The following is a 23,696-nucleotide window of genomic DNA, read 5'->3' as shown; positions in this document are numbered from 1 at the left end:
AGATTAAAATCAAGAATTTAAAATTGTTTCTTTCAAATGCAATTTTAGTTTCACAACTTTGTTAATTGGCTTAATCTTTTTAGGTCACATCATCCTGCATTGCTTTCCAGAGATTCAGCACTTGACTCCTTTGATAATTTTGAGAAAAGTGTTCCAGAAATCTTGGTTCTGTTGGGGTTTTTCCCCCGGATGAAGCAAATGTGTTATTTTAAAATCTCACGGAAAGCTACTGGAATGTTCTTGCGAATCGGAAAGTTAAGCTGCCTTTTTTCCCGTTATCCGTCCGATTGTTACGTTAATTAGATGAAGGCGATACACAGATATCTACTATGACATTCGAAAACTCCGACTCAGACCTGAACCCTAAACGTCATTCCAACCTTGGCCAACTGGAGCCCGGCAATCGGCCTCAGTGCCCTCAGGCTGGGTGGGTGGGGGGTGGAATTGGCCGCAGTTCTCCAACCCTGGTCACTGTCCAGTGATGCATGGTCGACAATGCATTTGCGGAGACATTCGGCCGAATACTCCATGCCCCCTCCCTAACTGTGGCAGATTTTCCCACAGCGAAGGTGGTTCATCATTGGCCGCTCCTGGCCGCACCAAAGTCAATGGCAATTTGCATTCCTCACCCAAGACTACATTGGGTTAATTTTGGCAGGACTAGAAGATCCCATCAGGGGCAAGGAGGAGAGAATTCCGCCCGTTGAGTGAGTTTAAGATTGGATTTGATAGTAATACCAGTCAAATAGCTTGTTGATATTCTAGCTCTGATATTTACAGGAAGGTGAAGAGGGAATAGCATGGATTTCCTATTGATTTGAATAGTAGGACCTCATTTATGACAGCCACACGGAAGAGCCAGCAGTAGATGCACAACTCGCAGCTCTTCAGATATTGAAGGAATCCACTTCTCATGCAGCAAGACCTTCAGGCTTGGGCTGATAAGTGAGAAGCAATATTTGGGCCACACAATTGCCAGGTAATGATCATCTCCAACAAGAGAAAATCCAACCATCACCCCTTGACATTCAATGGTATCGCCATCACTGAATCCCAACTATGAACATCCTGGGGTTAGTACTGCCCAGAAACAGAACTGGACCAGCCATATAAATACTGTGGCTTCAGGAGCAGGTCAGAGGCTGGGAATTCTTCAGTGGGTAACTCACCTCCTGACTGCCAAAGCCTGTCTACCATCCACAAGGCACAAGTCAGGAGTGTGATGGAATACTCTCCACTTGCCTGGATGAGCGCAGCTCCAACAACACTCAAGAAGTTTGACACCATCCAGGACAAAGCAGCCCCGCTTGATTGTCACCTCATCCCCCACCTTCAATATTCATTCCCTCCACCACTGACCCACAGTAATATTAATAATTAGTGTCACAAGTAGGCTTACATTAACGCTGCAATGAAGTTACTGTGAAAAGTCCCCTAGTTGCCACATTCCGGCGCCTGTTCGGGGACATGGAGGGCGAATTCAAAATGTCCAATTCACCTAACAGCATGACTTTCGGGACATGTGGGAGGAAACCGGAGCCCCCGAAGGAAACCCACGCAGACATGGGGAGAACGTGCTGACTCTGCACAGACAGTGAGCCAAGCTGGGAATTGAAGCTGGGACCCTGGTGCTGTGAAGCAACAGTGCTAACCACCGTGCTGCCCCATCAGCAGCGTGTACCATCTACAGCACGGCTCCTTTGACAGCACCTTCCAAATGTGCAACCTCCACCACCTGGAAGGACAAGAGAAGCACCCAACTACAACCTGCACGTTCCCTTCCAAGTCACACACCATCCTGACGTAGGACCATGTCACGGTTCCTTCAATATTGCTGGAACTACCTCCCTAATACCTTTGTGGGTGTTCCTATAACATGGATTTCAGCAGTTTAAGGAGGCGGTTCACCACTCTTTGAAAGGGCAAATAGGGATGGGCAACAAATGCTACCCCAGCCAGCGAAGCCTATAATCGCTCGGAAGACAAAATAAAAGAGAAAGATTGAGTTTGGTGGGGTGAATTCAGAGCTTGGAATTTTTTGTTTTTTAAAAAGAGAACATGCAGAGCAGAAGGAGGCCATTCGGCCCATCGAGTCTGCACCAACCCACTTAAGCCCTTTTGGACACAAAGGGCAATTTAGCATGGTCAAACCACCTGACCTGCATGTCTTTGGGCTGTGGGAGGAAACCGGAGCCCCCAGAAGAAACCCACGCTGAAAGTGACTCAAGCCGGGAATCGAACCTGGGACCCTGGAGCTGTGAAGCAACCGTGCTAACCACTGTGCTGCCTCAATAAGATATAAGAATAAGGGCGCCTGACTGCCCTTTCAGCTACTAATGGTTTATCTCATGAGGAAGGAAAGCTTGAAAAGAGGGGGGGAGTGCGGAAAGTCTAGCGTCGATTAATTTGCTAGACTTAATCAGCGAAGTCTAGCTTTCACTACGAGCACCCCCCCAAAAAAAAAGTTGATGGCCTCTTCAGAATTTTGTGTCACAATCACTATGCTGCAAATTGACCTGGGCGGCTTTTTATTTTTAATGCTTTGCTCCTACTGGGTCACTTTTCATCAGATTCTGACGCAACAAATCGACATTGAGGCTAAAGGCTCTTTCGAATCTCAGCAACGATACCTCGCCAGGTCTGCACTGCTGACATTTACCGGGCAAATGGCCAGGGGATCAGAAGCTGTTTTGTTGGTTTTGACCTGCACAAAGATCACGTGAGAGGAAAAATAAAGAAAAAAAAAAACCTAAACAATTATTTACCACTTTCACGTTTGATGACTGTGGGCCAGAGAAAAGCGAAAAGGAAAGGAGGGCGGAAAATGAGTAAAAAAAACAAATAGAAAACAAACAATTAATCAATCAGTAAATATTATTGAAATAAAATGAACTGAATTATAAATTAGAGTATACTGGTTAACTGATCTACAAAGTTAGAGAAAATAAGCAAACAAAACACAAAGCAAGTGAAAAAATTATAGTAAAATATATTAGGGTGTGGTCTGTGATGAAAATAATAGATTCTCTGCAACACCAATGCATTTACACAACTTCAATATATATAGTCCCATAATTTTGTTATTTCCACATTTCAGATTTTTAGTTCGGAGCCACTTACTTGTTCCATCTTCTGTGACCATACCGAGGCCTTCAGCCTTATTCTGTCTTTCAAAAGCATTGAGATCCAGCACACTGGGAGAAAATAATTTCCACAGCTGATTAGACACAGAACTTAAAAGTTAACAGCTTCTTGTTTATCCTACGCTTCAACATATCGAAGTTCGAGGGGGATGGCAAAACACCTTTTCTTTATTTCTGAGTTCCTGCTCTTCACCTGGCCCTGCTCCCCTGTGCAATAGAATTATAGAATCTTTACAGTACAGAAACAGGCCATTCAGTCCATCGAGTCTGCACTGACCATTTGAAAGACCGTCCTAGCCAGGCCCTATTCCCCACCCTGTAAACTCAACCTAAGGGGCAATTTAGCACGGCCAATCCACATAACCTGCACATCTTTGGACTGTAGGAGGAAACTCACGCAGACACGGGGAGAAAATGTAAACTTCACTGACAGTAACGCAAGCTGGGAATCGAACCTGGGTCCCTAGTGCCGTGAGGCAGCAGTGCTAACCACTGTGCCCCCGTGCTGCTTCTTTTCATTGGAGTAAAAGGAAGAGGCATAAAAATAGTTTCAGATTAATAGCTGAAGCAGAGAAAGATACAGGGCTATGGGGGAGAGAGCACAGGGTTGTGGAGTTCGTCTTTGAATGGCTTAGCTAAGAGGTCCCTGTGACTGTGCAGCAACCTGGAAGTTCCTGTGCAGGCAACACATTGATGCACTATCAATTACGACGAGACGAGAGTAGAAAGAGAGTAATCAAGCCTCGATTACTCTCTACTCTCGTCTCGTAGTAATTGATAGTGCATCAATTTATTAAGCAGCGATATTACAGCGATGGAACTACGCATCAAGCCAGATCGCCTACAGCTGCACCCTCAAGCAGCCAACGCCACGTCGGCCTTCGACCATTGGCTAGCTTGCTTTGAAGCCTACATCGGCTCAGCGACAGAACCTTCAGAAGCACAAACTTCAGATCCTGTACTCACGGTGAGCTGCAGGAGGCAACACATCTCTGCTTAATAAATTGATGCACTATCAATTACGACGAGACGAGAGTAGAGAGTAATCGAGGCTTCATTAAGCAGAGATATGTTTCCTCCTGCAGCTGCTACCGAAATGGCAGCAGCTCGGTGAGCACACAAATTTATACTCCGCCTATTGGGCGGAGCCAGCAGGCAGGGATCTACCCCCGTACCTGTAGTACAGGAGCCTTACCGTATTACCTCTAATACACGTATTATGCAAACAGTGGTGACTACCACACACATAAGTGGGTTCCTTCGAGTTACTGCACATCCACAGCTGCATGAACAAATGTAAGAGGCCTTTGCGTCCCTGGTAGCCCGGCGAAGGATTCTCCTTCAATGGAAAGATACGAGGCCCCCAAGCGTGGAATCCTGGATCAGCGATATGGCAGGGTTCATTAAATTGGAGAGGGTGAAATTCGCCTTGAGAGGGTCGGTACAAGGGTTCTTTAGGCGGTGGCAACCGTTCTTAGACTTTCTGGCAGAACGCTAGACATTGGTCAATGGCAGCAGCAGCTCGGGGGGGGTTTACTTTATTTTTGTTTATGTTATTTACACTGGAAGGGTCTGAGGGGGTGTATACACCTGTTGTCTTAAGTCAGGGTGTTAATGTTAATTTATTATTTAGGTACCGGGGGGGGGGGGGGGGGGGGGGGGGGGGGGAGGGGTTTGGGGGGTTGCTATTTTAGATTGTGTTTTGTACTTAACCCTGTTGGATTCTTTTTTCTTTCTCATTTTGTTATTGATATTTTATGAAAACCTTTAATAAAAATTATTTCAAAAAAAAAAAAATTAAAGATTTTAAGGAGACGGTTAGATGCAGCATAGTACAATGAATTTCAAATCTACGGCGCAACCTTGACGAGGTGTCAGGGATCTTTGTTGGTGGATGGAGAGCAATTGAGAGATCCATGCTGCCTCTCTTCTGGAAGGCCCACCAAACGACACACCAATCAGGCACTGGGGCCAGCCTTCAGGCCTTCCCCTGGAACCAAGACCCCGGAGGCAGAGGTCTCGCTGACCAATAGCTACCGGCCTCTTTGTGCTCAACAGCACCAAGAGGGATGCCGGAAGAACAGGCTCTGGAATCTCAGGATTGCAGAACAAATCATGCTATAGGTAGGTCATGTGGGGGGGGGGGGTTGTCTCACAGGGTGGGGGTCGCAGGGAGGTGGTTTCCAGCAGCCACTGTCCCCCTTCTTGATCGAGTGTCTTTGTCCCCCCCACACTCCCTTGCCAGAAGCCTGCCTATTGCATGCCACATGGCGAGATGCCCACCTGCAGCTGGGTTAACAGCAATATTGGTGGGATGAGGCCCAGAAGTGGTCACTAATTGGCCAATTAAGGGTCTGAATTGGCAGTGGGGCAAGAAGCTTGGCCATGGGGCCTTACCTCCCAGAGGCAAGGTCCTTGTATGCCACCATTCCAGCAAATGATATGCCCTTCCTGCCTCAATACATGCCACCAGCAAGTGCTGCCCCAGTTCTCTCAGAGTTCTGGTGCTTAAATCCTGTTGATATGATCAAAAACACCATCAAAGATAGAATGGATATGGGTTAGTAAGTGCCATGAAACCAATCCTTGTATCTACAGGCACAAAACAAGATTGGCAGCATATATTAATGATGCGCATATTGTGGCAACTGTTGCTGAAAATGTCAAAACTGTCCCAGAAAATTACCGAGAGGAAAGGAACGGACGGACGTTTGTTAGTGTTCATGTCTGTGCTCATCACGGTGACGGATGACAGTACTGGGACGCTTACTATTTTTGCAGTGCATCAACTGACATGTCCAAGCTCTCATCAGATCTGATTCAAATCACACCCAGCATGGCGCTCATTATAAAACACTACAGTTATAGAATGAGTGGGAAGAGTGCGGAGGGAAATCAAAATCTACTTTCGGATAAGCTGATAAAATTATTTTCTATCGTTGACGTGTAAAATCCTGGCTAGGAATCTGAATATCTGCCCCGAGAACATACACGCTTGTGTGAAGTACTCATTTCTCCATCCATTCTGCTCTATAAACTTTTCCACTACTCATGTATACCTCACATTACTATTGCGATTTGCTTTCTCGATGCTGTAGATATTCAGATTTCATTTCTCTTGGCTGCACAAGCAGAGTCTACAAGGGTCATTTTAACCCCATGCAACTGGTGTGTTAGGGTTGGTCGAGAAGGGAAATTTCTTTATAATCTCAAATCCAACCCAATCAGGGTTGAAATGAGGCAGAGCAGGAGGTCAAGCAGTCAACCAGCTCCTGGGAGGTGGGCTCCCTATATAAATATTACAGTGGAAGTGGGTCCCTCACACTTTAACCCATATTACAGGGTTTCTGGGTTTTGTAGGCCTGGGGAAATCTGGCAGCTCAAGGCTCCACTGTTTATGGGTCATAAGCAGCTGCCGACCAAGCTACCTTTTCTCCCTGCCATCCAAAGACATCACCCGCACCTGCATCAAAGGTCAAATGATCTTCATCCATTTCCCAAAAGCCCAGGATTTCCGCATTCCCTTGTCATGGAGCAACAGGTTCATAATCTCCCCATGCCGCCTCCTCCAGGGTATTCCATAGCCAGCAGTGAACCAACTGGAATATTCAGTCAGCCTCTATCAATTGGCCTTAATAAGCCACAAGTCCCTTGAAGTGGCTAGATGTTGCTTGCCTGTGGGGTAGATCTTCCCACCCTGATCCCGCTTCGGCTCAATGACAAACCGGCACACCGGATGACAGTGACACCCACCCACCTCCGTAATCACCCCCACATGGGGAGCAAAAACGCAGCTCAATGAAAACTCCAAAAAACCTGTGTAAAATCTTCCTTCATCCCTTTCTGTTCCCGTGGGAATTGTTTTGATGTGTTGGGTGTTCTGGATCACATACAGATCACCAACACTTGAAATAGTGCAACACTATTTTACTGAATCATTAACTGTTTAAACATACTCAGACTGTGGGTTAACACGATACTAGCTTTAACTGAAGACCTTTGCCTTGTCCTAACCAGTCGATGCACTCAGCACATGGTGAATGTCTGTGCTGCAGGCTGTGAGCTCTGTCCTCCTAGCTAGCTGCAACTCGAAGGATAAGGAACTCTGATGCCCCCTGTCTTTATAGTGCGTGTGCTCTAACTGGTGATTGGCTGCGGTGTTGTGTATGTTGATTGACACAGTGTGTCCATCAGTGTGTGTCTGCACCATGATATACTGGTGTATATTATAACATCCCCCCTTTTATAAAAAACGTACCTGTGTGGCAATAAATAGTGTATGGTGAATGTTCCTGACTACATGTGTGTGAAATATTTACAGGACTATGTACATGAAAACTAAGCTATTTACATGGGAAGGTGCCTGGTGCAGAAAAACAGTGTGCCACAAGAATAACAAGATGAACACTATATACAAACCACTTGAACGATTAAACGGAAGAACAGAACAAATCAGAAAGTCCATAAGTCCACAAAGTTCACAAATTAAGTCTCTGAGGTGGGCGACGAATTCTGGTTGACCGCCTCAAGGGTGGGTCGGGAGCCGCCGGCTGAGGAGCGGCTGGACTGCGTCAGAGTGAGGAGGATGCAGAGTGATGGGAATCTCTGCATAGTCCAGCTCAGGGTCAACAGGAGGGCGTGGCAATGGTGGAGGATCACGTAGCGAGCGCAGAACGACACGAAGGGCACTTTGATTGCGGCGCAGAATGGAGCCATCCGGTAGACGAACTAGGAACGAGCGGGGGCCCACCTGCCGAAGAACCACAGCGGTTGCAGACCAGCCACCATCCGGAAGATGGATGCGGTCGTTGTCATCTCGAGCCAGAGCAGGGAGATCAGCTGCACTGGAGTCATGAGCCGCCTTGTGCTGTGCACGGGATAGCTGCATTCGTTGAAGGACCAGAGCGTGGTTGAGGTCTGGGACATGAATGGACGGCACCGTCGTCCTCAGAGTGCGACCCATGAGCAGCTGGGCTGGCGACAGGCCAGTGGACAGTGGGGCCGAGCGATAGGCCAGCAGGGCGAGGTAGAAATCGGACCCAGCATCGGCAGCCTTGCAGAGGAGCCATTTGACTATGTGGACGCCCTTCTCCGGCCGTTGGATTGGGGGTACAGGGGACTGGTTGCCACATGCACAATGTTGTACCTCCTGGCAAAGTTGGACCATTCCTGGCTCACGAAGCAGGGGCCATTGTCCGACATCACAGTGAGTGGGATGCCGTGTCGAGCAAAGGTGTCCTTACAGGCACGGATGACTGCAGACAATGTGATGTCGTGTAAACGTACCACCTCCGGGTAGTTTGAAAAGTAGTCTACAATCAGGACATAGTCCCTGCCCAGCGCGTGGAACAGGTCGATGCTGACCTTGGACCAAGGAGACGTGACCAACTCATGGGGCTGTAGGGTCTCACATGGTTTGGCCGGTTGGAAGCACTGACAAGTGGGGCAGTTGAGCACTGTGTTGGCTGTGTCATCATTGATGCCAGGCCAGTACACTGCCTCTCGGGCCTGTCGGCGGCACTTTTCCACGCCAAGATGACCCTCGTGTAGCTGTTCCAAGACGAGCTGGTGCATGCTATGCGGGATGACAATGCGGCCCAGTTTCAGGAGAACACCATCTACTACCGCTAGATCATCTCTTGACGTTATAGAACTGAGGGCATTGGCCCTTGAGCCACCCGTCCGTTAGGTGGCGCATGACACGCTGTCGCAAGGGATCAGCCGCCGTCTCGTGGCGAATTTGGACGAGGCGTTCATCCGTGGCAGGTAGATTGGAGGCCACGAAGGCCACATGGGCGTCAACCTGGCAGACGAATCCCGCTGGGTCACACGGAGTGTTGACTGCCCTGGAGAGAGCGTCGGCAATGATGAGGTCTTTGCCTGGGGTGTATACCAGCTGGAAGTCATATCGCCGGAGCTTGAGAAGAATACGCTGGAGGCGAGGCGTCATGTCGTTCAAGTCTTTCTGTATTATATTGACCAGCGGACGATGGTCGGTCTCGACGGTGAATTGAGGAAGGCCGTACACATAATCGTGAAACTTGAACGACACCAGTCAGAAGGCCTAGGCACTCCTTTTCTATCTGCGGTAGCGCTGTTCAGTGCGGGTCATGGCGCATATGCAACGGGGGCCCATGTTGAGGCCACATCGCATTGCAGGAGCACTGCCCCAATGCCAGATTGGCTGGCATTGGTCGAAATCTTGGTCTCTTTTGCTGGATCAAAGAAAACTAAGACCGGGGCCGTGTTGAGTTTGGTTTTGAGTTCTCTCCATTCGCGCTCGTGGACAGGAAGCCATTGGAAGTCTGTCGTCTTCCTGACCAGGTTCCTGAGAGCCATGGCATGAGAGGCTAGGTTAGGGATGAACTTCCCTAGGAAGTTGACCATGCCCAGAAATCGGAAGACTGCCTTCTTGTCCTCTGGCGTTTTCATGGCTGTGATAGCAGCCACCTTGTCCGCATCCGGCTGCACACCCAACTGGGAGATGTGGTCCCCTAGGAACTTGAGTTCCGTCTGACCAAACGAGCATTTGGCTCTGTTGAGGCGTAGGCCCTGCTCACGTATGCGTTTGAACACGCGCTGGAGGCGACTGACATGCTTCTGCGGGGTGGTGGACCAAATGATTATGTCGTCGACACCTTCGAACACCTTCAATGCCTTCCATCATTTGTTCCATGATCCTGTGGAACACTTCTGAAGCAGATATGATCCCAAATGGCATCCTGTTGTAACAATATCTGCCAAAGGGGTTATTAAATGTTCACAGTTTCCTGCTGGATTTGTCGAGCTGGATTTGCCAGAATCCTTTCGAGGCGTCGAGTTTGTGAAGAGCTTGGCGCGAGCCACCTCGCATGTGATCTCTTCGTGCTTGGGAATTGGATAATGCTCCCTCATGATATTGCGATTCAGATCCTTGGGATCAATGCAAATTCTCAGCTCGCCGGAAGGCTTTTTTACACATACCATGGAACTGACCAAGTCGGTTGGTTCCCTGACTCTGGAGATCACTCCTTGGTCCTGGAGGTCCTGCAGCTGCTGCTTGAGGCGGTCCTTATGGGGTGCTGGGACCCTGCGAGGTGCATGCACCACAGGCGTGGCGTTCTGTTTGAGTAGGATCTTGTAAGTATATGGGAGCGTGCCCATGCCTTCGAAGACGTTGTGGTGCTGGTCGATGATGGCATCGAGTTGCGCCCTGAAGTCAGCATCCTGGAAGGCAGACGTGTCATCAGGAGAGAAAGAATGCACTCTCTGAACGAGGTTCAACAACTTGCATGCCTGCGCGCCAAGCAGGGAGTCTTCCGAGGAGTCCACGATCTCGAAAGGAAGGATGGCTTTGCGTGTGTCACTTGGCGTGTGTCAGGATGGCGGTGCGTCACTTCAAGTTGGCATGAGCCGCTAGCAGGAATGACGTTGCCATTATAATCCAATAGCTGGCAGGCTGATGGAAGGATGGCTGGTTTGACACAAAGGCTTTGGAAGTCAGAGATTGGCGGAGGTACCAGTGTCCAGGCGGAATCGTATTTGGGTCCGGTTGACTGTCAGTGTGGCACACCACTCATCGTCTGGATCGATGCTGTATACCGACAGCGGCTGGTGTCTTTGCTTCGGTGACAGCCTGTTTTTCGTTACGACATCGACTTGAAAAGACGCCTTCGGGTCCTCGGTGTCACTGCTGTGTGGGAGGTCCGCATCGGACTCAGTGACCGTGGGTTGAATTGCCCGAACATTCCTGCGAGGCTGGCTGAAGCGATATGAATTGGCAGGCTGAGCTGCTCGGCAGAAGGCAGCATAGTGGCCAAGTCTGCCACATCGTAGGCATTGTCGAGATTTTGCAGGGCATTGGAGCTTTAAATGGGCGGAGCCACAGTTGCCGCACATCGTGACGTCAGCACGCTCGCTGTGCCACCGCGCATGCGCGGTGCGGTCGTGCGCGCCTGTGCATTACGTTCCTCAACGTCGCCGCCCCCTCGTTTGGTGCGTACAATCGCGGGAGTCCACGAAAAGCGCGCAAAATGGCTGCCCTCATCCAGGCTGAGGCCCTGGAGGTGCTCAATCACTTGGACCCGTTCCGCCTCGTGGGGACCTTGCTGCGCCGTTTCAGCCGCTTGGATGTGGAAACACCGACTCGTTGCGTTTTCATGTAAGACACAGGTCACGATGGCGGTCGCTAGGGTGAGTTGCTTTACTTTGAGGAGCTGCTGACGCAGGGGGTCCGACTGAACACCAAAAATGATCTGGTCGCGTATCATGGAGTCGGAGGGGGGCCCGTAGCTGCAAGACTGCGCAAGGATGCACAAATGTGAGGTTCTCCATTTTGGTAGGAATAACAGCAAAAGGGATTATTATTTAAATGATAAAATATTAAAACATGCTGCTGTGCAGAGAGACCTGGGTGTGCGAGTGCATGAGTCGTAAAAAGTTGGTTTTCAGGTGCAACAGGTGATTAAGAAGGCAAATGGAATTTTGTCCTTCATTGCTAGAGGGATGGAGTTTAAGACTAGGGAGGTTCTGCTTCAATTGTATAAGGTGTTAGTGAGGCCACACCTGGAGTATTGTGTTCAGTTTTGGTCTCCTTACTTGAGAAAGGACGTACTGGCACTGGAGGGTGTGCAGAGGAGATTCACTAGGTTAATCCCAGAGCTGAAGGGGTTGGATTACGAGGAGAGGTTGAGTAGACTGGGACTGTACTCGTTGGAATTTAGAAGGATGAGGGGGGATCTTATAGAAACATATAAGATTATGAAGGGAATAGATAGGATAGATGCGGGCAGGTTGTTTCCACTGGCGGGTGAAAGCAGAACTAGGGGCCATAGCCTCAAAATAAGGGGAAGTAGATTTAGGACTGAGTTTAGGAGGAACTTCTTCACCCAAAGGGTTGTGAATCTATGGAATTCCTTGCCCAGTGAAGCAGTAGAGGCTCCTTCAGTAAATGTTTTTAAGATAAAGATAGATAGTTTTTTGAAGAATAAAGGGATTAAGGGTTATGGTGTTCGGGCCGGAAAGTGGAGCTGAGTCCACAAAAGATCAGCCATGATCTCATTAAATGGTGGAGCAGGCTCGAGGGGCCAGATGGCCTACTCCTGCTCCTAGTTCTTATGATGCGGAGGTGCGTGAGAAAGGACTGAAAAGGTTAATCCTTACCCTGCAAACGCTGCTGAAACACGTAGCGCTTGAATTCACCTCTACGCTGCAGTGAGTGTCAAACTTGAGGAGGACCGTCTTGAACTTTGTTTTATCTTCATCATCCGCAAAGGTGAGAGAGGTGAAAATGTGGATGGAATGGTCCCCAGCCGTGGAGAGGAGAAGAACAATCTTTCTGGTATCCGAGGCGCCCTCCCTGTCTGTGGCGTCGAGGAATAGCTGGAAGCGCTGTTTGAAAATCTTCCAGTTGGCCCCTAGGTTGCCGGCGATGCGGAGCGGCGGCGGCGGGCTGATGTTGTCCATGTTGCAGGATAACGGAATGCTGGCAGAAGGCAGTCACTTGCAGGTAGGTCTAAGAAGTGCTAATATCCCTCAACTCCTGGTATCATGATGTGTTGGGTGTTGTGGATCACATGCAGGTCACCAACACTTGAAATAGTGCAACACTATTTTATTGAATCATTAACTGTTTTAAACATACTCAGACTGTGGGTAAATACGATACTAGCTTTAACTGAAGACCTTTGCCTTGTCCTAACCAGTCGATGCACTCAGCACATGGTGAATGTCTGTCTTACAGGCTGTGAGTTCTGTGCTCCTAGCTAGCTGCAACTCGAATGAGCAGGAACTCTGATGCCCCCTGTCTTTATAGTACGTGTGCTCTCACTGGTGATTGGCTGCGGTGTTGTGTGTGTTGATTGGTCCCACTGTGTGTCCATCAGTGTGTATCTGCACCATGATATACTGGTGTATATCATGACAAGTTCCAATCGCTCAAATCTCTCTTATTAATTTCCATATCTGGCACCATTCTGGTTTTGATATTATAACATAACGAAATGAGCCATTCGGCTCATTTAAATATATCTGCGCCGGATTCTCCCGGTGCCCGGGAACTAACGGCCTCCCCAGTGAGGCCTTGAGCAGGCGCCATTCAGTACTTGTCCACACAAACGTGGACCAGACGTAATGGCACCTGGGGGTTTCCTGGGCCACTGGAGATCCCTGGGTGGTAGGGGACAGGGCAGGGTGGCCCCCAGCTTTCCCTCTGGAACCCAGGCACTTCCAGTATGGCACCTTGGCGTTGCCACCCTTGCACTGCCAGGGTGCCACTGTCAAGGGTTGGGGCCTGAGGGGGGCATGTCCAAGAAAGAGGGCATGAGGGTTATGGAGGGTGGGGGGGGGGGGGGGGGGGGGGGAGTGAAGGACGGGTATGAAAGGGTCTCATACAAGTTGGGTGGATTAAGGGTGGGGGTCCTGAAAAGGGAGGGGCCTTCAGCGATCCCATAGTGGGATATCCTCATTTGGCGGGCCGGGGTGGGGTGCGGGGGGTGTGATGGCTGGTGGATTTGGGGGGGGTTGGTGGGAGAGCCTAGCTCACTCAGAGATTGGGGCACCCTTTCAATGCTCAAAGAAATGACTGTGCAGTTGAATAGTGGTGTGGATATCACCCAAAAAGGCAGCGAGAAACACCCCGCCAACTCGTTTAAAATTACACTTACAAATTTCTCGGTTGAATCCTGCCCATTATTGTCCAGCCAGAACTCTGGGCGCGATATACTGCGTGTTTTTCGGTGGAGGACGCGGCCCACCAGCGGGCTGTACCGCCCCTGCCATTGTCAGCGGGATTTCCCAGTGACTGCGCCATCGTCGCCAGGCAGCCTGTGCCCCATCGGTGGGATGGGAATATCCCGGCAGAAGTGATTGAATTGGCAGCAACCCCACGTGAACCTAATGGCAGGGCATTCGCTGAGTCGATGACTTATGCTGATGACGGTTTGACCAAAGTGACAACCTCGAGTGTTGAACGTTCTGGCTACAATGCGCACGGTGTACCTCGCAATATCACAGAAACAGGCCCACTCACCTGCAGGTTTGCATGAGAGCTTGCCCACTTTGGAAGAAACCAATGTCCCTTTTCTCTTTCAGGTAGTCCAGCATTTTCTAAACAAAGAATACCAAACTTCAATGTCTTAAACCTGATTACTTAGGGCGCGATCTTCTGGTTGTTAACTCCGGCGGGATCTTTTGGCCACGCCGACGGCGTATCCCCGCCACGGGTTTCCCGGCAGTGTGGGGTGGTTTCAACGGGAAATACCATTGGCGGCAGCGGGCCCAGAAGACGCCGCCGTAGCCAATGGTGGTCCGCCTCTTGCCGCCGAGAGGCCAGAGAATCCCGCCCTTAGTGTAACCCGCACAGTAATTCAGCCTTCAGGCTGCGAACACATTTTCTGAATAAAATACAATAAGCAACAATTCATTGACAACTGCAACGTTCTGTGGTTACCGCAACCGATTGTACAGAAGTGATCGTATTTTTCTGATATCACAATCAGCCTCATACATTTTACCTCATAACTGCAAAAATGTACAAACTTTATGATAACATGCGATATAAAAATGTTGAATAAGGCAATATTATTAATGTATAATGATTTTTACCTGTTGAACCTCACAGTTGCCACCGTTCAGAATGGAAATCCCAAGTTTCAGGGTTGAGGAAACCATTGCACCCGGCTCACCTGAAAAATGGGGAAGAAAACTGTTGGGAAAAAAGTCGTCTGCTGCTTTTTCAATGATATATTTAACTGAAGCTAATGTGCTTGCTGTCTTGCACTATTGCTGTAACCACATTTTAAGTTTCAGTTTAATAGATTATTTGCATTTTCATAAAGTTACCTCTGAGAGGCAAGAATTGGAACACTGTTTGCACTGTCATTATACTACTTTATTACTTCGATTTGCATTGTGAAAAATAAAACAACTTAGAAGGCTTACTGGCCCAGGCACTGGGGCAATATAGCTTCCCAAAATGGTTGTCAGGAAGAGTGAGCATATTTCTCATTGCAAGTGCCCCACCCTCCATATTTGGCCAGGGTAAACGTGGGGTATTTCTTACCCACCCCTGAAGCAAGTTAGGTAGGTGTAAATGGCCTCGCAACTGGGCTAGTTTTTTTTCTGAGGCAGACAGCACCCATTGCTTATTGCTCCCGGTGGAACTAAACCTTTAAGACTTCCTGCAACAAAAAATGCTCAATTATGTTCCTTTGGCTGTGGGGTCAGGTGGAGTACAAATGCTTTTCCTGACCCCACTTTAAAATGATCTCCCAATCGCTGAATCCCCTGAATCACTGGTCCTGACTTCCCTCTGCTCCCTTCCACGGCCCAAAACAAAAGAACTGGTTGATCAAGATGAAGCTTAAATTTTGTACAGCAGGAATCTATAGGTATAAAGGAGGTCAAGGTGGGGGTCATTGGCACCTTACACTCTTGCTCTTTTAACACTGGCCACATCAAATTGGTGAAATTGAAAAATAAGACATATTCTAAAGTTCACACACTTGAAAATCTGTACCTTTGCAAGCACTAATCATTTGCAGAACCATCTCCGCCGCTCCGCGGCTATGCAATCTGGATTGCTGGTACAGAAGTCTCTGTTTCTCCATCTCTTTTTCCTAAGAGGATAACGCAAAGGCATGAGTTTTCTCAGTTTAGTACGAAGAAAATATGAATTCTCTTGCAGGCCCTGAAGCTTAATTTGGTGTGGAAAGCAATGAATGCACGCTGACCGCTTCAAAGCCTCAATAGCTTAGTGGTGATGCAGGTAAAGTTGAGGGTGTGCGATTGAACTCTACTGCGCTGTACTATAAACATGATTTAGGGTTACTTGGACCGAATTGTGCAGAGGGACGTGAGAATACAGGAGGACTGGAGGAGTATGTGGAAGAGCCACTGGTGGAGATAGATATTCCACAGAACGTTTTACAAAACAAGTTATTTCAACTCTAAATAGAAAAGTCACCAGGTCAAGATCAAATGAATCAGGGAGCTGGGTGGACGAGATACTGGGGGTATTAACAAAACAAAAACTTCATTAAAGGACAGAAGGACACATGTTATACACTTGCTCAGAGAGGACAATATCGGCATTTTGGTCTTATGTCTGTGTTGCTTAATCCTTTAATAATAATCTTTATTGTCACAAGTAGACTTGCATTGAAATGAAGTTACTGTGAAAATCCCCTAGTCGCCACATTCCGGCGCCTGTTCGGGTACACGGAGGGAGAATTCAGAATGTCCAATTCACCTAACAGTCTTTCGGGACTTGTGGGAGGAAACCGGAGCACCCGGAGGAAACCCACACAGACACGGGGAGAACGTGCAGACTCCGGACAGACAGTGACCCAAGCCGGGAATCGAACCTGGGACCTTGGTGCGGTGAAGCAACAGTGCTAACCACCGTGTTTAGAATTCATTGCGCAGGATGAGTGATTGAATTTGTGCTATGACCATAAGACGAAGGAGCAGCATTAGGCCATTTGGTCCATCTAGTCTGCTCCGCCATTCAATGAGATCGTGACTGATCTGATAATTCTTAACTCCACTTTCTCGCCTTATCCCCATACCCTTGATTCCCATACTGATTAAAAATCTCTCTGCTAAGTGAGGAACATGCATAAGAGTGAGGGAAGCGCGACTAATTTAAATTGGAGTTAGGCCATTGGTCAGCCATGATCTCATTGAATGGCAGGACAGGCTCAAGCGGTTGAATGGCCTCCTCCTGTTCCTATGTTCCTATCATTTTTCTAAAGTAATTATGCGACATAGATCATGATATTAACATTAATGTGTGCACTATTGATGTGTTACTTTTTACAGTGGAACTGCATCTACATAGTCATCAGCCTGGAACGTACAATTTTCAGTCAGTGTAAAGACACAGAGGGTGCGATTCAGCAGACTGGAGTTAAAGTCCATTGAACAGTGCATTTAGTGGGGTGCGGAACTGAGAAACATCCTGCTATTCAACAGCACTTGCCATTTTTTTGGGCCTCGGGGAGATTCCCTCTGCCAAGGCCAGCAGAAAAGGCTCCTTGCAGATCGGGATGCCATTTTGGAAGGCTTCTCCGATTTGCCCACCCACCCCCCCCCACTTTCAGCACCCTTCCCCTGTTTTTGTGACCCTCATTTATCTACCCCCCTGGAATCCCTCTCTAACTGGAAAAGCATCCCCGGGCCCGACCTGTGGCAGTGCCAATCTGGCACCCAGCCACTGCCACCCAGGAAACCTGGCAGTGCGAGGGTGATACTACCAGAGTGCCAGAATGGCAGTGCCAAAGTGCCCATGTGCCAGGGGGAGAACCAGGGTGCCACCCTTCCCTGTCCCTGACCACCCGGGGATCTCCAATGGCCTGGGGGCCCCCCCACCACACGGTGCCGTTATGACTGGTCCACAATTGTGTGAACCAGCAGTGAATGGCATCCTGGCGATGGCTAGATATTTAAATGAGCAAGTATACTCATTTACATATTCAGATCTGGATCTTGCCCAGCGAGAGCGAGGAACAGAATAGGACGTCAACGCAATCTCGCGAGACATTTCGAATGCTGCAAATCTTATGAGAAGCCTCTCGCGAGATTCAACGGCCTTGTCCCAACAGCAAGTCAGGTGCGACGAGGCCGCTGAATCGTTCCCAGAAATTCTTCGTCCGTCTGATTGCTTTAATTGGTGGACGGGAACTGAATTTCAGAACTTCAACTGTTTGGAAACTTTGCAGTTTATCAGAGACTTACTTCGAAGGTAAGCTCTACACCCTCTTCATCTTCCTCTTCACCACCTTCCTCTTGAATATGACAACTCTGAAATCAAAAAAATTGACAGCTAAGTCCGAATCAGTAACTTATTAGTTCTAATACTAGAAGGGGTCAGGGTAGGATTTGGGCTACAAAATTAATGCAAAATGTGTCAGGTTTCTATAAATTCATACTTCACTTATAACTTGTACAAAGTTAATTAACAGACTATAATTCCATAGCTGTGGGATGGAAACACGTTGTAGAAGGGACTTTAGTTGGCGGATTAGTTGCCTTAATACCCTATATTCATTTTAACCAGCTGCTTGACTATATTTCATGGAAATAGGCACTTGGCAAATTATGGATGTTTAGCCTTATTTCATTCAGGAAGTTCTGTATGAACCAGTCAGAAGGTCAGACAATGTAAACAAGCGGACAGCTGCACATTGTTTTGCTGACAGCATACAATTATTATTTTTCTTAGGCAAGGAACCCAAGGCCTGTTATTAAAATCTAACTCAGGCCTGCTCATTTTTCTATCTCTTGCTAATCTAAAGAATACTTTCTGTCCTAGATATTGCTTACTGTATCATATAAATTGCCTGCCTTTACCTCTGTAAAGCGGGGACATTTGGAATGACTGTGGTCTCTCCAACCCCCCCCCCCACAAACATTGTGTTTAATTAAAGGACCTTTGGCGAAAGCTCAAAGTGCTGACTTACAATTTCTTCGACACACATACTTGTTTTTTTTGATAGTTACTACAGAAATTCAGATATAAAGTTGTAGGTCAAATTAAAGCAACTGAGGATGACTGTATCAGGTTGAATACTTTTTCAACCCACTCTTGTGACTCACTATGCTTCCATGAAAATATCCTTGTGGCCATCATTTGTGTATGAGCCTTGATGGTGTCAATAGGCTATTTAGCCAATGAGAACAACACAGTTGAGGCCTATGCTATCCCTCAACATCTATACGTACGCGGCGGGAGTTTCTGGCTGGTGCTGATGGCGATCCCTCGCTGCGGGTTCCCCAACGAGAACAACATGAAACTCCATAGACAGTGGTGGGACTGGAAGATCCCACCACTGCCAATGGCAGGTCGCTTCCACAAAACATACCCTCCCCATGGACTTCCAGCAGGACACTGGATAGCGGTCAGGCGGGGGAAATTGATTAACTTTCCTCATGGTTCTTTAGGCCAATGATAGTGATCCAGTCACTGCCCAGGTTGAAAAATTAGCCAACTTTTAAAAGGGTCACTGTTGTAATTTGGGAAATGCAGCAGCCAATTTTCACATAGTAAATTCCCACAAATAGTAATACGATAATGACCAGAAAATCTGTTTTTTTGTCAGTCGAGGGGTAAATATCGGTCTGGACAGCCAGGAGGAATCCCTTACTTGTCTTCGAAATAGTGCAATGAGATCTTTAACATCCACCCAAGCAGGCAGATGAGGCTATGATTTAACATCTCGTCCAAAAGATGGCACATTTGGCAGTGCAACACTCTCTCAGTGCGGCACTGGAGGGTCAACCTAGATTTACTGAGCTCAAGTAGCACTATTCGAGCAGAGAAAGCCACAGCTAGATCTTCTGTGCCCATTAAAGGAGGCATGTTAAAGTCCCCGCTTAAAGGAGAGTGAACTTGAATTTTGCTGATGTCGCAGATCCTGCCAGGTAATAAATCCTAGATTAAATTTGTTGTCTTACTGTAACAGGGTTTTGGCTCTCATTGGAGCTGAAGATCCCTAGAAACCAGAATCTTGGCATTGAAAAAAGATGCCAGGGGGCCCTTATGCACTGGCTGCGCATCACTTGCCATTTCTGTTGTACGTTTGGAACACCCGTCACTGATGTGCACTGGCAGGCATGAAGAACTCTTCCCGAACATACTAATGACCTTGGACCCACACGATTTGGGATGGAGTCAGGATCTGTGGCTACAGGCGGCTTGGGACACGCGCTACCACATTACTGAATGTGGACCGTTGACTCTGGGACGTCAACCAGGCTGAGTACCGGGAGTGACGAGCTTGAATTTCTTTCTGCGTTCCTCAGGAGTTTTTGTTTGGAGGAACAGTCACGAAATACAGTGCATGACAAGCAGCGACTGATTAAAAGGGAATATTGGCCACCTTTGGATTTTCAACTGTGACAAATCTTTCATGTCAAATTGTATAAATGGTGCAGTTTCAAAAGTTTACTACTGTTCAATATCGCAGCGTGCTAGAGTGTTTCATCTTTGCTGAAGTAGTTCTAAATATTTATCAGAATAAACGTGTACTGACCTTTGCCATAATATCAGCATATGACATGTAGAGATGGTCCACTTCTAGTTTGCTGGGTGATTCAAGAAACAGCGTTTTTAACACATACTTAAATACAAAATGAAAATGCAATTGAAACAACACCTTCGAAAATGTGCCATTTTATCTGAGTTAGCTCAGTAACTGTCACAAATTTATAACTGTGCAGTGACCTTTTTTTTCATTACTTACCATTAGAAGAGCACATTTCACCCTCAATGCTGACACTTCCACGTCCACGTGTCAGATATAGAAACATAAGAATTAGGAGCAAAAGTCGGCAATTCAGCCCTTCGAGCCTGCTCCAACATTCAATCAGATCATGGCTGATCCCTTCCTGGTCTCATTTCCCTCCCTGCCTGTTCCCCATATCCCATGAACCAGTTCTTCATCAGAAACATCTCTATCTCCTTCTTGAAACTATTTAATGACTAAGATTCCACCACACTGCGGGGCAGCGAGTTCCACACATTCACCACCCTCTGCGAGAAGTAGTTCCTCCTCGTCTCAGTTCTAAATCTACCGCCTCTCAACCTATATCGGTGACCTCTCGCTCTATTTCCGCTTGTCGGAATACATTAAAATAAACAGCTATCTTTTGAAAAACAGTGAACCATGTGTTTCTTTACATGGCATTGGGCAAGTTGAGATCATTCTTCATTCTCAGGCTGTAGAATATTTATATAAGGAAGGAAGCATCAAAGGTCAGACACAGTTGTAACACAAACTGAATCAAAGGCCATTAATTGCTTGATGTTTGGAACTGGGTGGCGAAATGCTCTCCCCCCCCCCCCAGATCGTTATGCTACTTTATTGCTGATAAAAGACAGGAGAGGATGAAGCGTTTTGTCTTGCACTCATCAGGACAAACACAAGAATACCAAATTTCAAATTATCTGCTGATGGAAATAGCAAGCTGACTCGGATTGGCTGGGGTGTTGCCATGGAGAAGAGCAATGGGGAACTATAGGCTCCCTAGTAATTGAGAAAAGGCTTGAGAATATTCCTTCCCTTTGCAGAGAACGGGTGCCTGTGTATGTCACTTCTGGCAAGCATAAATGAAACAAGCTACAAGATCAACTGATTGTCTTAAATTGGCTGTTAGGGTAGTTATTGCCATCTCAGGATTGTTCAGTAAGTGCTGCCAAATCTCAGAATCAATCTAACAGTAGATGTTTCATTCTGGGTTTTGCAAGTGTGGGCTGGTTGTGTACGATTTGTATTCTGTTCATTAGGAACAAAGAAAATTTATTTTTGATTTAATCACCAATCATGTTCTGCATTACCAAGTGCCTTTTGCTATGGAATTATTTTTATATTATCAATCTAAAGCCATAATTAATATACAATTTAATGATGTTGTGCATAATTATCCTGCCCTGTTTCAAATTGGATTTTTTAAAGTCAATTTGCTAGTACTATCATACAAGGCCTAATAAAAACCCATGTTCCCTCACCCCTCGCACTGCAACAATATATACAGGGGCCAAAATTTTCCATCCTTGTTTGGGGCTGGAATTTTCCGCACTGCTGATAGTGAATGGAGTTTTGGCTGGAACGCCAAATTTTCCATTCTCACTTGCAACGGTTCCCGCCATAGGCGAGACTGGCGAATCCCGCCCATAGTAAAAGTTAACCTTGTATGAAAATAGCTCAAAACAATACATTTCTTCATCTGTAGGATTCTTTTAGTCAAGGAACCAGCCAACTCCGGGGAGAGACTAACATTTTCCACAAAATCCACTCCTGGAATTAATAATCCATTTTTCCATCTTGCAGCAAACTTGTAAAACTGTCGGCCGTTATTCAAAATTCAATTGGTCAGAAGTCTAGAGCCTGTGGTATTTCGACTGGTTGATGATATTGGGCTGCAAGATGTAAAGTGGCTTGCCAGAGCAACCATTTTCTGCCAGTAGCTCAATGAAAAATGTCAACAGTCATAAAACATGAAGCGTGTTTTTGTAAATGTTAGAGAATGTGAGCACTTTGATACCATCGGCTCTTGAACGAGTTTTTATTGGAGAAGGTTGAACAGACTGTTTTATTTTCCTTAAGAAGAGAGGAAACCTTGAGCAGATTTCATGGAGATCTCTGAACCGATGAATGGGTTGGGGTAGGGTAGATCTGGAGGGAATGTTCCCACTTGTGAGAGAATCCAAAGTCGGGCAGCGTAAATATAAGCTGATAAATAACAATGATTCCAATCGGGAAATAAGGAGGGCCCTCTTTACTTAGAAAATGTTTGAGACAAATGGACGGGAACAAATGAAAACTAGACAAGGACGCAAGAGAAAAAGGAATAGAAAGATGAGCTGTAAGGCGGAGATCGGGTCAATGGAATGAGAGGATTCTTGCATCTCAGTATAGAGTTATTGAGTCGAATGGCCTGTTTGTTGCGCTCTGTATAATCCTATATTGAGAATGCTTTTCCAATTCAAATAAATAAGAGAATCTTTTGCACATCGCCAACTCTGCAGGTCTAATCTTTGCACTCAAAACTATACTGATTATTTCTGGGGCTGCCACATTGTTTGCTTATAATGGTGTGTGAAAATGGAATTCATTCTCATTTCAGGCTTCCTGTACCAGCACCCCCAGATCAGTTAGGGACCAAATAAATACTCTGGCTCAACAATACGTCTTGACCCCAACTGAGATTTGGGCGGGGGGGGGGGGGGGGGGGGGGGGGGTGATATTCCGTGCCACCCCTCCCCCGGTGACATGTTTCCCGACTGTCCGCCGTTGGCTGGATCTTCCGGTCCCACCGCTATCAATGGGATTTCCCTCTGAATCCACCCCTCCCCGGCCAAGAAATCCACAGCGGGGGTTCACCGTTGACGGGTCGGGAAGATCCCGTTGGCGGGAAGAGCCGGAAAGGCCCCTCCCCGCCACTGATTTTCCTCATCGACAGCCCTTCCGTTTGTTTTTTGAGTGAGGCAGCAATTTTGGGCGCAGAGCTCTGTTGTGGCCCACGCCCGGTAGGAAATAGATTCAGATGATCAGATTTTTGTACACACAGGACCCTCAAATCAGACAGATAAGACATGACTTTCCTCCCAAAGGTCTTTCAACCTGAAGGTGAAAGGGCAGAATACGAACTCACTTTCTTGAACACGGTCAGTGCAACATTAACAAAAAAACTGCAATTAATTCTTAGCGCTAAACTGCATAGAATATTATATAAATCTCTACCTTTTTTCAGTCAGGGCAGTACGGCTAAAATGTAGAATCAACTGGTGAAGTGGATCAGGTTTCGTCTCTTCTGTCTCTTCCTCCTCCTCTTCCTCTTCGCCTGATTTCTATTCATACATCGACCACAATGAGCAATGCAACTTTGCTAAAAACCTGAACAAACTTTAATAGCACATTTGTATACACATGATGCAAAATCTTTATCGCGCGAGACTGTACCCAGGTAATCTTGCATTAAAATTCCGCACTTTAAAGATCCAGTTTACCACTCGTGTCAACAGTGCTTGAAGAATTTTAAAAAACAAATCTCTATTTGCGAACACAACTTTCA

At 47.1% G+C, this 23,696-nt stretch overlaps 1 protein-coding gene across 10 annotated transcripts in view; it reads right to left on the bottom strand.

The window, feature by feature from the left end:
- Positions 1-23,696, bottom strand: part of LOC140402452 (ryanodine receptor 1-like) — a 497,733-nt gene that overhangs the window by 98,105 nt on the left and 375,932 nt on the right. For 6 of the 10 annotated variants that reach the window (XM_072490240.1, XM_072490241.1, XM_072490242.1 and 3 more), the window contains 8 exons: positions 23,366-23,472; positions 20,156-20,207; positions 17,859-17,924; positions 15,640-15,739; positions 14,727-14,806; positions 14,152-14,228; positions 3,121-3,194; positions 2,766-2,783 (listed from right to left, as the gene is read on the bottom strand). In XM_072490240.1, the coding sequence (XP_072346341.1) occupies positions 2,766-2,783; positions 3,121-3,194; positions 14,152-14,228; positions 14,727-14,806; positions 15,640-15,739; positions 17,859-17,924; positions 20,156-20,207; positions 23,366-23,472 (574 nt within the window). The remainder of the gene's footprint in view (positions 1-2,765; positions 2,784-3,120; positions 3,195-14,151; positions 14,229-14,726; positions 14,807-15,639; positions 15,740-17,858; positions 17,925-20,155; positions 20,208-23,365; positions 23,473-23,696) is intronic. The other 4 variants (XM_072490245.1, XM_072490249.1, XM_072490246.1 and 1 more) reach the window with 1 other exon arrangement.

Source organism: Scyliorhinus torazame, chromosome 25 (assembly GCF_047496885.1).
Source record: "Scyliorhinus torazame isolate Kashiwa2021f chromosome 25, sScyTor2.1, whole genome shotgun sequence".
Taxonomy (NCBI): Eukaryota; Metazoa; Chordata; class Chondrichthyes; order Carcharhiniformes; family Scyliorhinidae; genus Scyliorhinus; species Scyliorhinus torazame.
This window is presented reverse-complemented; position numbering and strand designations above follow the sequence as displayed.